The sequence below is a fragment of the Alosa sapidissima genome, chromosome 6, assembly GCF_018492685.1.
Source record: "Alosa sapidissima isolate fAloSap1 chromosome 6, fAloSap1.pri, whole genome shotgun sequence".
Classification (NCBI taxonomy): Eukaryota; Metazoa; Chordata; class Actinopteri; order Clupeiformes; family Clupeidae; genus Alosa; species Alosa sapidissima.
The window spans coordinates 21,299,537-21,315,367 of record NC_055962.1 but is presented as its reverse complement, the minus strand read 5'-3'; the positions used below and the strand labels follow the sequence as shown (position 1 = coordinate 21,315,367).

Sequence of the window (15,831 nt, the reverse complement as noted above, 5' to 3'; positions counted from 1 at the left end):
AAATTAATAAGTACTGATTGGGTAAACGTTTAGCCTGGTTTATTTTTTTTTTCAGTCAGCGGTTCCATTCCATTCAATCTTGCTGCAAATTATCAGAAGTGTGAAGCACCGGGCATAACTTAATTTCGCGGCTACGTGGACCAGTAGGTTAAAGGAACCGTATGTAAGAAAAATATTTCAACTAATCATAAAATGGCCCTGATATGTCACTAGACATTAAGAAATCATGTTAATTTCAAATACTTATATCACTGACAACAGTAGTCCAGCCAGGATATTGTCATTTAAAAAGTGAAGCCCTCAGCCCTCAACTGTTGTTGATGTTGTGTTTTGTCATGTCATGTTGTGTTTTGGCCTGATGCGCCACCCTCCACCTATCTACTAATCACAAAGTCAGTAGTGTTTCGCCATCCGCGTGTGCAACCTCGAGTCAGGGGGGAGGGGGAGGGGATACACCGCTCTTCAGTATTTTGAAAGTGATGTTTTGGCCACAATCTTATATATGGTTCCTTTAATTGTTGAGGAGGCCCATAGTTTGAGAAAAGCTGCAGATCATAGACAGAGAAAGCATAATGCTCTGAGAACAGTAGCCAAAGGTCTTTCTGCAGAAACAAGTGCCTTGGTGCGCGCACCCCTGCTTTCACTTTGACTCTGCATTTCTACATTGTGACAAAAACTGTCAGACAGTGAATTTTGGTTTACTAAATTAGCATAATGCGATAACAATTATCATTTCAATTCTACCTGAAATCTGCTCACTGCAGACGTTATAATGCAGACCCAAGCAGCAGCACAGCCTTGAAAAACGCACACTTTGAATTTGATCAGAGCGGCTCTGGTTCTTCACTGGCTAACTTGATGGCTGGATGACCGTTCAATCAAATCAACATACCTATTTGTGTCTCTCGTGTGCGTTATGGTAGATACGGTGCCAACTCTTTAAGGGAGCGTTTATTACCATATTTTACTTTCATTTTAATCTGACAAAAAGTGTGGGGGATAGAATCGTGTTCCAGCAAAAGTGTGTACGTTATAACACCCACATCCCCCACGCTTGCTACGCGCCTCACACTATATATTTTGTTTGTGCTATTGATGTGTGTGCATGTTTGGGGCGGGGGGTCAACTGGGACTCAACTGAAATAACTGTCTCTAATGTCCATTGATATTCTGTGTGAATTGGATTTGACAAACAATGAAGAAAAACTTCTAAAGGTAGGAATATGTAGGCTAATTCATAACTGCTGTGGCATTATTGCATTTGTTGTCGATTATTATACTGTCTACTGGTGCAAATCGTAGGCTATGGCTTTTGTTTTATGTTGGTTGTTGCTGTTAGGAAGTTGTCTGCAAGGATGTCTTGTCTGTAAATATTTGGTGGTTCAATTGCTGCATTATAGGATGCTGCCTGATGTGTATAGGCCAGTTGTTGCTGTAAGGACGTTGTCTTATGTGTGAGTAGGCTAGTTGGTGGTTCAATTCCTGCTCTGTAAGGATGCTGCCTTGTGTGTGTAGGCCTGTTTGGTGTTCAGCTGTTGCTGTACCAACGTTGCAGTGATGTTGTAGGAGTATCTGGGCTGTTGCTGTACCAACTGCAGTAATGTTGTATGAGTATCTGGTGTTCAGCTGTTGCTGTACCAACGTTGCAGTGATGTTGTAGGAGTATCTGAGCTGTTGCTGTACCAACGTTGCAGTGATGTAGTATGAGTATCTGGTGGTTCAATTGTATGTTGCCTTATAGGCCATTTTGTGGAAGGGGGGCCCCACCGAAAATGTAGCCTAGGGGCCCATAACCACCTTAATCCGCCCCTGAATGTCACGTATATTCTTTTGGGTTGCACATAGCTTAAAGTACATTCACATAATTATGATAGGTCACGTACATCATTCTCAGAATAAACTTTTTAATTGTGAGTACATTGACATTCATATGACTCTTGTGCCTGTCTAGCCACAAGCCGTGATATCTCAGGAAGTGGGATATCTGTCAAAACAAGATACACGCTAGGCTACGTCTTGACTCACAGTGGCTCTAACGAAAAAAAGTGCATTCTCTGTTTGGATAGTGATGACAGAGAAACCGAGAGGGATAAATGACAGCAGCAAGGTTTCCCATTATCTCATACTAATCGTGTATTCTTTGTTCACAGTCTAACGTATTATACTGATCTGTCAGAATCAACTCAGGATTTGCACTGAGTTGATTCTCAATAATACGAACATGCGTTCCGTAGGCTACTCTTTATTTAGTAAGTAAGTATTTATTTATATGGCACATTTTTTATGCATAGAGTGATTTATTTCAGTTCATTTTATTTCTTATGAAGGCATTTTGTAGTCATTTTGTTATTATACATATTTAACAATTTAACAACAATTCAATAATAATAATAATAATAATAAAAATAAATAATAATAATAATAATAACAATCATCATCATCATCATCATCATCAATAATTTTGATTTTGTAGTCTTACCAACAGTCTTACCAAAGTCTTACCATTAGTTGTAGCAATTAGTTCTAGAATCATTATGATGCATGTTATGTGTCATAATCCAACAATGCTCAAAGGGTGTCATGGTGATCATGGAAACATTTAAAAGGGGATGCCAAGAGGTTTGATCTTCATTCTACAGAAATCAGTCAACAAGTACAGATGATTACAGGTGAGTATAATGTAATAACCTTTTCGTTGTGTCAGTATTTTTTAATATAATAATAATAATAATAATAATAATAATAATAATACGTTTAAATAAGATTTTTGTAGTAGGCTTACATATGAAAAGATTTAATGTTAAGCAAAATTCAAAATGATAGAGACTTCGACATGATAAAGACAGTCTCATCTGAGCCAATTTATGTATCTTCCACAGAACAGTGTTACAGATACATAGAAAGAAAGCCAAATAGCATAGATCACAACACCTGGTGATCCAACCATGGCCGAAAGGTCTGTTAGGATTTCACGTGTCCCCTCTGAAGGGCAGCTGGACCCCAACTTCCAGGAGGGGAGGCCGAGGAGGCCGACCCCTGAGAAGAGAGAGCTGGACCAGTGGGTGAAGGAGCTGGAGAGAAAGGTGGCGAAGGACAGGATGAGGGACGAGCTGCGGAGAATGAGAGAGGCTGTGCACAGAAGGAGCCAAGAGATGTGGGCAAGACAGTGGGAGTGGCAGTATGTACTCTATACATTAATAAGCGTATACTGGAAGTTTATGTACAAGCAAGATGCTTATATTTGAGATTGTCCGGCATTTCGGTTCATTTATGATGTGTGAGTTCAGTCATTAACACAGTGTTTTTAAATCTACAGTATCTGTCAGGTGGCACTGAAGAAAAAGCAGGAAGAGAAGGAGAGACAAGGTGCCCAGCTGACAGGACTGGAGGAGAGGGTGATGAGAAAAATAAATGACAACATGGCAACACTGAGAGAGCAGGAGAGAGTGATGAATTATATCAAGAAAAAAGCAGTGGAGGAAGAGAGACAGATAAGGGAGATGGAAGAGAAAGTGAGAGAGTGTGAGAGAGTGTTGAGAAAACACGTGAAGGAGGAAGAAAGACACATAAGAGACATGGAAGAAAAAGTGAGAGAGCAGGAGACATTGTTGAAAGAAAAAGTAAAGGAGAACAAAAGACAGATAAGGGCGATGGAAGAGAAAGTGAGGGAGTCTGAAAGAGTGTTGAGGAAACATGTGAAGGGGGAAGAAAGATTGATACAAGAGGGGGAAGAGAAAGCGACAGAGCAGGAGAGACTGTTGAGAGCAAAGGCAAAGGAGGAAGAAAGAGGGATGAGGGAAATGGCAGAGAAAGTGAGAGAGAAAGAGAGAATGCTAAGAGAGATGCAGAAAACAGCAAAGGAAGAAGAAATGAGAATAAACAAGATAAAAGAAAAAGCAAGCGAGCAGACGAGAATCTTAGGAGAGCTGGAGAGAACAGCGAAAGACCAGGAAACAAAAATGAGAGAAATAGAAGAGAAAGTGAGCGAGGAGGAGCAAATGTTGAGAGAGAAAGTGAAGGGAGGAGAAAGATGCAGAGAAGCAGAAGAACAAGTGACAGAGCAGGAGAGAATGAGAGAAATGAAGAAAAAAGCGATGGAGGAAGAAAATAAAATGAGGGACATGGAAGAGAAAGCAAGAGATCAGGAGTCAATTTTGAGAGAGGCAGAGCAAAAAGTGAGGGAAAAAGAACAGACAAAAGAAATGGAAGTAGAAGTGCGAGAACATGAGAGAATGTTGAGAGGAAAAGTTAAGGAGACAGAAAGAGAGACGAGCGAGATGATGGAGAAAGCGAGAGAGCAGGAGAGAATTCAACTAGAGATGGAGAGACAACCAAAGGAGGAAGAAAGACGAATGAAGGAGATGGTAGAAGCAGCAATAGAACGGAGGAGAAAACTGAGAGAGATGAAGAATAAAGCAGAGAAAGAAAGAGAAATGAAGGTAGAGAATGCGAGAGAGCAAGAGCAGACTATGGAGTCCGAGGACTGTGACACAGAGAGCGACACATACGCATACACAGACTCAGGCGATTCTTTGATGGATGAGGAGGAAGAGAAGGAAGCAGTCAAGAGACGAGAGCAAATAGGTGAGAGGAGACAAGAAGAAGTAGCAAAGCCTAAAGAGAAGATCTTATTGGCGGTCCAAAGGGAAGATCCTCTATTAGCTTACGAGAAAAAGAGAGAGGAGCAAATGGCAAAGGTGAGAGAGGAAGAGAGAAAGTTGAGAGAGGCAGAAGAAAAAGCAAGAGAGCAGGACAAATTAATAAAAGAGATGAAGGCAAAGGCTGAAGAGCAGGAAAAGTTATTAAGAAAAGAGATGAAGGCAAAAGCTGAAGAAGAGGAAAGGAGAAGGAGAGAGATGGAAGAGGAGCGATTGAGAAATGCGAGAAGGAGGCGGGGACCGAGGGAAGTGTTTGAGGAGTTCTATTTTTCGCTCATAGTAACATTTTTTGACCTTAAAAGGCATTATAAATAAAAACGTACAAAGGTCTCATTTAGTTCTTTTGTCAAAATTATTTACACTTGCTTCACATTTTACACAGTGTCATATATTTTTTGGAATTGGGTTTGTAGGCTAATAAAGGCATTTGCACATTGCATAGACATAACTATTTTATTTGCAATGCACCTTCCCCCACACCAAAGACAACATTTGAATGCTGAACACAGTGAGTGAAGCAATCATAAGGTAGCATCAGCAGAAAATCACAACAGACATTCTAAACCATGCAGTAAAGGCAGCTGGAGAAATATCAACTAGGCCTAACATCACACGTTGCCATATAAGACATTTCACACATACTTACACTACCGTTCAAAAGTTTGGAGTCACTTAGAAATGTCCTTGTTTTCATCATTAATGTTGTAAATGACTGTTGTAGAAAGAAATGGCTGATGTTTAATGCAATATCTATACAGTACATTGCCCATTATCAGCAACCATTCACCCAATGTTCCAAAGGCACATTCTGTTTACTAATCTGATAAAATTCTTAAAGGCTAACTGAGAAAACATTGGAGAACCATTTTGCAATTAAGTAAGCACATCATTTAATCTGAAAACTGCTGCCTTGCAAACAATACAACTCTTAGCTCTATAATGGAGTGGAATAGATGTTATTCTAATTCATATGTCGATCTGTTTATGACTCCGATGTTTGACTCTGACTCCACTAGTGGGGCCCGCCCCACACTTCGAGAACCAATGGTCTATTTGGACCCCCTTGAGCTAGATACCGGCTGCCTTGATCTCCAGCTAAAGATGGTGGTCACAAGTGCTGTGACCTCTTCCGAATAATCGTTCACCAAATTGAGGAGATTAAAAACATGGTTAAGGTCCATTATGACACAGAAGAGACTCACATAGGCTTAGTAGCCTAAATATAATCACCTCTAAAGCGGGCCTTGTCCAGACTGCTGCTATAGCTTTCCACTCCTCTTTCCCTCTCTCAAGCTGTCTCCCTGCAAAGCACGAGGGGTCCTCCAGGCGACACTCAGGCCGATGGCATGGGCTTAGGGCCGCACATTAATTGAGCTGAAAATCTATTTCAAATTAAGTGGTATGCAACAAAGGACGGGAGGATAAGTTTTTGCCTCCTACCTTACCCCTCTCCACCCAAATGAGTTACAGCGGACTGCTTGGCTAACACAAGTGGCTACATCTGACTGTTACGTTGATGCGGAGAGATGTGTGAGAGAGGTGCAATCTGTTTAATCATCTCAATTATGACTAATTAGCCACCTCAAATTACTTCCCATAAATTAAGCGCCATTATTCAGATGAACTGTTAAATTGATCGTCACTATACAAAAAAAAAAAAAAAAAAAAGTGCCATTGTCATCTTCAGAGAGGTCTCCAAACATGCAATTTAGCACAGATAATGAGTTTTCTCTGTTCCCAACAGGGCGACTGTAAACAGCTCATTAGGTACGGGATTAATAGGTCAATTGATTTCGTCACATTGATGCATTACATTATGCTAAGCAGCGAGAGGAAGGAATACCTCAGTCAAACAAGAGATGGTTTCCCTTTCATATGTTGAATTGATAAGCACATCAAACAACCCACCAACATGACCAACATCGCCACATGGGTACATCAGATACCATGCATTCAATAAACGTTTCACACCTTTCATGTGATAAACACCATGCAATATTGAGCAGTCATTGCGCAGTTGAGGCAGCGGTTTCATGATGGCATTCATTATTTAACCCAGATGACTTGCAGATGGCTGAAATGGAGAAAGAGGCAGCGACTCATCAGGAAGGCTCGTCAGTGTCTCCCATTCAGCCTACATCCTCTGTGTTTTTGTGCAACACCCTGCTGACACATAAAAGGCCAGGTGATCGCTTGTGTAGGTTGCTTTTGTTGTGAATGTATTATGTCTGCATAAATGAGGGAGTAACTGTTAATTAATTATATGGCATAGATATTTTATTAGCAAATCGTGCTTATCAATTGTTGCAGGCACAACATACAACTTTATGAGAACTGTACAAACAAACTTTAGATGCAATAAATACAAAGAGATGTCTTTTAAGAGCTAATGTTTGCTGGCAACACACACACACACACACACACACATATACACACAGTTAGAAACTAAATTATTCATACCCCTGGCAAATATTGATTCACTGTTGATTTTCTCTTGACCAATATGTCTGTTGTCATAGAGGAGTTAAAAAAGATGAAAACGCTTATTTTTCTGATTCCATGTTTCTACCACATTGTTTTACAACCTTTTGGCATGTGTCAGAGACATTTTCAGTCAGAGCAAACATACTGGTCTAGAGAAAACCAACATTAAATAGGGGGTATGAATAATTTTGTCCCTAACTGTATTACACATTATCACCACTCATGACATTGCAAATAAATTACAAATGCAGATACACACTCAATCAACTGTGATTGTGATACACCTTTTTCCACCTCAAGGGAGTCCATTGGATGGACTGGATTAGACTGTTTAGTATAAATAGGCTCTGAAACAAGAGGGTCTTGTTCCATTAGGATGTTCAGAGTAGTTCCGGATACAGAGGAGCTGTATTCTAGATGTTCTAAGAGGAGCAATATCTGGGGACTCAGAGAGGTCCTGGGTCTGGTTCCGCGTACAGACTTGTTGGTGGTTGAGGCTTGGCCCGGTGTGAGGGACTCCACATCAGCCATGTGCGTGCAGGATACTCCTCATGTCCGACACATCAGTCGTGTGTGTGTGCAGGATAGTCCTCATGTCCGTCACATCAGCTGTGTGTGCGTGCAGGATAGTCCGGATGTCCGTCACATCAGCCGTGTGTGCAGGATACTCCTCATGTCCGTCAGGACCATGGCTCTGTAGCGGCGCTCCAGACCCTCCATGAACTCCAGGTAGTTGCTCACCTTGAAGCCCGATACAGGCTCCTCCTGGAGGACACACAGGAACCACGGGTTATACACATGCTATAAAAAGAGCACACAGGCACAGACACACATACACACAGGAACCACGGGTTATGCACATGCTATAAAAAGATCACACAGGCACAGACACACGCAGGTTATGCACACGCCATACATCTACAGAATGTACAGTAGTACCGGTGAAGGCCGTCCAATTTCGTTAACTTGAACCTTTCACGAGATATTGGCGCAACATTTTGGGCTGCCGAACTCTGGTTGGCCACTGGCAGTTTTGATGAGTGAGCCAAATCACACTTGAGGAAATGTGACTAAAAGAAGGCCAAGAGTAAGCTTACTAAATTTCAAAACTGTAGCTTAAGCGGTTCTTGAGATACAATGCTAGCAGTGGTCATAATTCTTTTAAGTATCTTTCATAATAAAAATGTCAGTCTCCCCACCTTTCATTCTTTAGATTCTACAAGTCAATACTAGATCATATTAGACTTCTTGCAATCATTGTGAATGCTCAAACGAATAGCACAAGACATGTAACGGAAACCACTAACTAAAATATAAATGCAGCATGAAAATATTTTACTCAAAATCATAGGCCATAGACAAGAGGCCTTGACAGCTATGCAGTTACGGACCATTCATTGTTTACTATAGAGAATAAGAAGCCTCCCTTCTGTCAGTGTTTTTACTCTCACAGTCAGCCTTTAGCCGTGGGTGGTGATGAAATCCACTGCAGACAGAACCGCAGGGTTTCCTTCTCTGGCCAACCGGCTGACCGGCCTCCATCTTCACAAAAGCAGCACACAGCCCTGTCTGAATCATCGTCCATACTTTAGAGACCTGCCTTCATAAGGTGTTGGCTTAGACATTCCACACCTGTTACCTCTGTCTCATCATTCGCACCCATACCCGAGCCAGCCAGTTCCCTCTTACTCTGCCTGGAGGCATTCATCTGCACCAAGCCCTGTGGAGCTCACCGGCTCTATAACGTTTTGAGGAAAGGAAAACAAAACTAGAAGAGAGAAGCCAAGATTACAGTCGTGTTGTGTTGTTTTGGAGCAAATGAGGTAACTGATACAGCTGCAGTGCAGCGCATTTTAATTGGCTTGTACAAAACACCCAATTAACCGGCCGCTATGCGTTGTGAGCATGAAGACGGATCGCAATAGGTCACCGTGCAGCATGGCAGCATTTCAAGGGTTTCTCATCGAACATCTGCAGCGCCATCAAAACAATCAGGCTGTTTTGTTCGTCTCAGAGCAGCCAGGCTCCTTTTATATACTTGAGTATTACCTATCGCTTTCTCTCTCCCTCACACACACAGACCCCACCCCCACACTCTCACTCTCTCTCTCTCTCTCTCTAGCCCCTTCCACACTACCAATGACATCCACACCATCAAATGTAGGATAACTGTTTATTTGCCTTATTTGCCTAAAAGTAAGAGTCAGGTTATAGTTGTGTAAAATGTGACATTTAAAGTGCATCTTCTTGCCAAGCAAGGGCTTCTGATATTGCAGGCAGTGTTACACAAAAGTGTGGTGTCCACTGAACAGGCCTACAGACCACATTCAGACTTCAGCCACTGACTGACTGTGCAGCATGGGATAACTCTGTACACACTGAGAGAAGAAGGGCAATCCAGCTTTGAGGAGGAAAAAAGAGCAACCTCTTTCTGTTGCTACCGAGGGAATTTCAACTCTTTCATCGGGCTGTTCCGTCTCAAAGGGAAACACTTTCATATTATTAAGCAAAGGTAGAGACCATGAGACAGAGCTTAAGCAAAAACACTTTTTCTGATAATAAAAAAAAAAAAACTACCGAGGGTAGTACAGACAAGGGGAAGGGAGGGGGGCTTGCTTTGAAAGGCCTTCTTTATGAAATGCTTTTGTACAGGCCTTTTGAATGTGCAGTTGGCCACAAAAACCCATGAAAGTATTATGCAGTGACAGGCAATTACGTTTGAGTAGTGTGGATCAAAGATGGGGGGGGGGGTCTCAATTCAGCATGTTTTATTTCATGTTGGCAGAGCAGGGACAAAAGGGATTCGCGCAATGGGTCTCTTCCTACTTCAGAGGCGCCTCAGAAACGACGATAACACACATTTTCCATTTCAGCCTTTAATTAGATGCATTATAGATAAGGGGGGAAAAAAAACAACACAATGCTTTCAGACAACCTGCCCACTACAATGAGGCGTATGTGCTATTCAGGGGGATGCTGTCAGTGAGCACGCCTCAAACTTACTGAGCTGAGGAGGGAGCAGAAAAGTGATAAATGTACAACACTCTACACTGCATTACACACACACACACACACACTGTGCACAAATACAGCATGTGTGTGTGTGTGTGTGTGTGTGTCCTTCTATTTGACCTCATCTTGGGGGACAACTGAAGCTCAATTAGTGCAAGTATCCATTCAAGACCATGACCATGAGTGCATATTTGAGAAAGAATGTGAATGTGTGTTTACCTGTGTGTGTGTGTGTGTGTTTCTGTATGTGTATAGTGTATGTGTGTGTGTGTGTGTTTAGTGTGTGTGTGTGTTTGTGCTGTGTGCTCACCTTGAGAAAGACCTGCAGGTCCTGAGTCTGTGCGTGGAGCAAGATGTCTGGTTGCAGGTGTTTGAGGACGGCGATACACATGTACACCTGGTAGTCCGGCCCCAGCACCACACAGGTACACACGTAGTGACAGATCTCAGGCCAGTCCAGGTAGTTCCAAAAACACTGACCCAACCACTGGACACACATCTGAAACAGACAGAGCAAATGAGTAAGAGAGAGAGACAGAAGGAGAGAGAGATAGAGAGAGAGAAATAAGAGTGAGAGTAAGAGAGAGGGAGAAGAGAGTGAGAGAGAAAGAGAAAAAGATAGTGAGTGAGTAAGAGAGAGACAGAGAGAGAGGGAGAGAGAGAAAGGGAGTGAGACATAGTAAATGAGTGACTTAAGAGAAAGAAAGAGGGAGAGAGAGATATAGAGTGAGTAAGAGAGAGAGGGAGCGGGGGGACAAAGTGAGAGAGTGAGTGAATGAGAAAGAAAGAGAGTGAGTGAGAAAGAGAGAGAAAGTGAGTGGTTGAGAGAGGGTGTCTGACGGCGAGACAGAAAGTGAGAAATCCCTCTGCGGTCTGACCTATGCATTTTTAAAATCCAATCAGCATTAGATGACCGTGCGATAAATCCCTAAAGCTTCCACGGCATATGAGAACGCCCCGGGAGCATTAGCATGTGATTGGAGTGACCGATTCCCCCGGGGGCTCAGTCAACACAAGAGCACCTCATCCCACCGAGCTGCCTTATTATCACCACTGGCAGTCAGGAGCACGGACGCACTGAGAATCTAAACATGGCCGCTGCTTAAGGTATCAGCATCCCTCCACAGGCTTCCGTCACAGGTGCTACAAAGGGTGACATCTAACAAGCACACACAAGGGGATAAAATGACACAGTCCTGGTCAAGACAAGCGGTATCACAATAGATCCTGATAGAAACTGACATACTATAGGGATAGATCTGCCCGTGATCAGGACCACATGGGCTCTAGAGGTCACTTGGGGTCAAGAGACACAGGTCATGTGACTGGGATTCTCCACTTAGAGGCCTGTTCGTTCTGCTGTGGAGATGTGGGAGCTCTTCATTCAGGAAGACGCTTCGGTGATGCTGATGAGTTTGGGCAGTTGTTCACCCAGAGCTCTCTCAGCCTCTATTCTCTTATAACCTTGACCATCCATTAGTGTTCCTCTGTTGCTCTCCCCTATTCAAGGGGAACTTGGGCCGGATTTTCAGAAACCTTCCTCTGGCCCCAGCCGTGGCGTGACCGGCTGGGGCACCTGCACCGTACGCCGGCAACCCGTGGTCCTTTACAGATCCTACGCCGACTCTCTCTCTCACTCGCTTCCTGTCATTCTCCACTGTCCTGTCTCATTAAAAGCATAAAAAGCAAAAAAAAAAGAAAAAAAGAAACCTTTCTCTGAAATTGGCATTCTCTCCTGCAGCACTCTTTTCAAATTGATATAGGATCACATTTCTCTGAAAGCCAACGGAGGGCCAGTTGAATGCTATGAAGGTCACAGCATTAATAATAATACAACCACACAGGCACTGGTGAGAAGGATTTCAAGTAAACAGCTGGCAAGTGAAGCTGACTCTTCAGAGATGCAGCACCAGAATATGGCTAAATGTAACAGGTCTCTGAATGCTAACAGACATCCTAACAGGACTGACAGAAAAGTTCCCATATAACAACCTGATAGCACAGCACAGATAAGGTGGAAAGCAAGACAGCAAGTACCACCACTAATGAAAACTAACTTCACTAGCATCACTTCTGTTAAACTTAAACTGTTAAAGTAAATTCATATCCGATATTCAGATAAAGAGAAGATTTGAAAAATGTAAAATAAACTCAGGGAAAGCCAGAGTTTCTGAAATTCAGACTTGAAGAAGTATGCAGTGTTCACAATGACATTCACAATGAAGAACTAGTATTTGTGAAGGCTGAGTGTGAGATTCAAGTAGTATGCATTTTACAGTTTTACGAGCCATAGAACTACAAAAACTGCTAACATACCGACAATTACATCAGTGTGCTGGAAGGGAGAATAAAAAGCTGACTTCTCAATCTTTTAAATATGTGCCTGAAGTAAAACATACATTATATCATTATCTGGCTTACTGATCTGTTCAGACAACCTCAGGGCACATGGAATTACAGTGAGGAGAATTTTTAACATGTTTGACCTACAGCAAAAAAATTAAAAAAAGAACTAAAAGTAATTGTGCAATATTCATGATGTATTTTATGGAACACCTATAAACTGGACATCTACATCTTTACTGGGGTGAACAGCAGCCGTTTGGGGCTGTTTCCTATTTCATTTAGCGCTGATGTACTAGTGATGTAGGAACAGTTGTGAACCACCTTCCCTTCTGAAGTTCTAGTAAAGCACTCCATAAAATACACATCCTGGACCTCTCACCTTGAGCAGGAAAACTTTCAGGTTGTACTTCAGAAAAAAAACAACAAAATCTATGGATTTTGTTGTTTTTTTTTATACATGGCCTTATACACCTTGTGTAAATAAATAAATCAATAAGATTGCAAATAAATAACTTCATTAGGAATGTCAAAGAAATGTGTTGTAATTGGTAGGAAAAGGAAGAGAGAACTATTGACGTTCAGGACCACGGATAGCGCCTGTACCACTGACCTTCCTCATCTCTAAGCAGCACCATGGACAGCGACCACATATAGACCCTTTCAACAAGGTAAACAAAAACAATGCATGAACATTCTATTTAGGCCCCAATCTACTTCCTCTGCATTAAGATAACATATGGAATGTTAAAAAGGAAGTCTTGTGGGGCCAACTATGATGCTGATAATGGAACTCTCATGAAAGGGTCCATAGTCGCCCACTGAGCCCCTGGTAAGAATTTGCCACTGTACCAACAGAGTCTAATGAGAGTGTAAGGACTGAGGGACCGCATTTGCTATCACCATTGTGGCCACCTCCCAGGCAGTGAATAAAGGCAATGCAATCAGAAATCTGCCAGTCACTGCTGTCTCACAAACTGACTCTCATTGGACCATGTTTGGGAGTAGCAGATAAAGCAGCGAGTCTGTGATTACTGATGCTGGAGGAATGATTAAAGGTGAGAGAGTAAGACTGGCATCTGGCGAATCACAGCATGTAGACTCACAGTAACCAAAGCACCACACACACACACAAACACCCAAAACTCCCACACAACACACACACACACACACGCAAACATCCAAAACACATACACTCCCTCTCTCTCTCTCTCTCTCTCTCTCTCTCTCTCTCTCTCTCACACACACACACACACACACACACACACAGATACATGTACACATGCGCGCGCACACACACACACACACACACACACACACAGTTTACCTGTGAGGGGGTGAATCCAGACATGCGGAATGCGGAGCAGACCAGGGGCACCTCGGCCTTTAATAGTAGCTCCACGTAGTGGGCTGTGCACCAGTACACTGCAGGGATGCCTGACAGGGCAAGTTCTACTGGGAGATGCACCTGAAACACACACACACACACACACACACACATGCACAAACACACACACACACACACACATCAGCATAACTTTTCATGTCATAACAGAAATTCAGATGTTCTGTTGGGGGAAAAGACCTACAGGAGAATCTACAGAATATTTGCTTGCATTCGCTAAAATGCCCTAAATGACGTTTGAACCATCTCGCAACGAAAACACTCTTTTGCATTTCAACAGAATACCTAAATCCCCCCACTCCCCCTCTCTCTCTCTCTCTCTCTTTTTTTTCTCTCCATCATCTTAAAGCACTTCACTTCCACATCTGAAATAATGAAAAGGCAGATCATTGGACACCATGCAAGGCCCGGTAGGAAAATCTCGCACCATCAACAGCTCAGCACTCCAACACTCCAATGTTACTACCAGTGTGTGTGTGTGCCTATTCTCAGCAAAGCTCAGGAGAAAAAAGAAATGGTCAGTGCTTTCCCCCTTTGCCAGACGGAGAAGAGAGGGATGAGAGAGATGAGATGAGAAAGACAGAACCCCCCCCCCCCCCACACACACACACACTTATATTTATACCATCATCGTCATAAAAAGGCTGATATTTACAGCTGCTACATATGTAAGTGCCAACTAGTGCCAGGACAGGCCATCAAACTAGGCACGCTCAAATGCATCTTCCAAAACACACACACACACACATTTCCAAGCCACAGCTCCAACACACTTTGTCATTGCTATGTGAAAGCTGTTGATAATGTGGACCGTGGCAAATTCCCAGGGGGATTCTTTACAAGGCATGAAGGGCAACTTCCTCCCTTCAGCCACATAACTAGAAAAATTCTAACCGCCCCCCCCCCCCCCCCCCACCCATTCTCTCTCTCCCCGCTGCAACCTCTCACTTTTGCTACTTCTCAAATGTGCTATTTGAATACGTCTGTCTTCTTTCTTTCTTTCTTTCTTTCTTTCAGTCTACTCAGCCTCACTCCATCTTTCTCTCTCCATCCTTTTCTGCCTGTTGTCTGATTTCTCATCCTTTTCCTCCAGCTCTGCGTCACGCCCTGGTTGGCATTCACCGAGACAAACTCCTACGTGCGGCACGGCCCTGTTCCCCTCAACACATCCGCAGTCTGCCGTGCCCAAAACCCCTATTAACGACCGAGCATTCACACACCACCGCTACCAACAAATCCGCAGTCTGCCGTGCCCAAAACGCATATTAACGACCGAGCATTCACACACCACCGCTACCAACGCATCCGCAGTCTGCCGTGCCCAAAATCCCTATTAACGACCGAGCATTCACACCACCGCTACCAACATAATAGAAGGCCAACAGAGAGACAGGAGAGAGAGTGTGTGTAAGTGAGCGAGTGAGTGTGTGTGTGACAGAGAGAAAGAGAGTGCAAAATGGGGAGAGAGAGTGAGAGAGACTTTCAAACATGGTGGGGACAAAGATAATAAGGACGGGACAACTAATCTTGTCATATTTAACATTTTCATCGAGCAAACATGCAGCGCTCAGAGTTTTACTGTTCAGCAAGGGAAATGGAGATTTGACTGATAGCCTGAGACAAACGTGAGAACAATCCAAAAGGAAGAGAGGGAGAGAGAGAGTGCATGAGAGAGGGAGAAATGGAGAGAGACAGAAAGATTGCATGAGAGGGAGAGATAGAGAGAAAGAGAGAGAGTGCATGAGAGAAGCAGAGCTGGAGGGAGAGATTTCACGCAATGAGCAGAACAACACATTAATTCCAGAGGCACAGCCTAGCTGTCAGAAAAAATCCAACTGGGTGCAGAGGAGACGGGCATTGGGGCGAGGGGTGTGTGTGTGTGTGTGTGTGTGTGTGTGTGTGTGTGTGTGTGTGTGTGTGTGTGTGTGT

General features: G+C 43.1%; 2 protein-coding genes across 6 annotated transcripts in view; one reads left to right on the top strand and one right to left on the bottom strand.

The window, feature by feature from the left end:
• Window positions 1-2,567: 2,567 nt before the first annotated feature.
• On the top strand, window positions 2,568-4,991 carry LOC121712050 (golgin subfamily A member 6-like protein 22). Of its 2 annotated transcripts, XM_042096006.1 has the most exons (4): window positions 2,568-2,669; window positions 2,880-3,178; window positions 3,317-3,346; window positions 3,728-4,991. In XM_042096006.1, exons 2-4 carry the CDS (start codon window positions 2,946-2,948, stop codon window positions 4,971-4,973), a joined length of 1,509 nt encoding a protein of 502 aa, XP_041951940.1. In that variant the 5' UTR covers window positions 2,568-2,669; window positions 2,880-2,945; the 3' UTR covers window positions 4,974-4,991. The 2 variants fall into 2 exon arrangements, with proteins under 2 accessions (XP_041951940.1, XP_041951939.1); XM_042096005.1 differs by having other exon boundaries at window positions 2,572-2,669; window positions 3,317-4,991.
• A 1,926-nt stretch (window positions 4,992-6,917) lies between these two features.
• Window positions 6,918-15,831, bottom strand: part of tbc1d32 (TBC1 domain family, member 32) — a 64,067-nt gene continuing 55,153 nt past the window's right edge. For 2 of the 4 annotated variants that reach the window (XM_042095986.1, XM_042095989.1), the window contains exons 32-34: window positions 13,825-13,965; window positions 10,465-10,653; window positions 6,918-7,943 (exon numbers count right to left, since the gene is read on the bottom strand). In XM_042095986.1, coding sequence (XP_041951920.1) covers window positions 7,785-7,943; window positions 10,465-10,653; window positions 13,825-13,965 — 489 coding nt within the window. In that variant the 3' untranslated portion in view covers window positions 6,918-7,784. Of the gene's footprint in view, window positions 7,944-10,019; window positions 10,150-10,464; window positions 10,654-13,824; window positions 13,966-15,831 lie in introns of those variants that run through there. The other 2 variants (XM_042095987.1, XM_042095990.1) reach the window with 2 other exon arrangements.

Bases quoted from the DNA above. Each gene is read 5' to 3' on its own strand.
- LOC121712050 (XM_042096005.1), top strand. From the start codon at position 2,946: ATGGCCGAAAGGTCTGTTAGGATTTCACGTGTCCCCTCTGAAGGGCAG. The intron at 3,179-3,316 runs GTATGTACTCTA...TTAAATCTACAG, and splicing joins GCAAGACAGTGGGAGTGGCA to TATCTGTCAGGTGGCACTGA.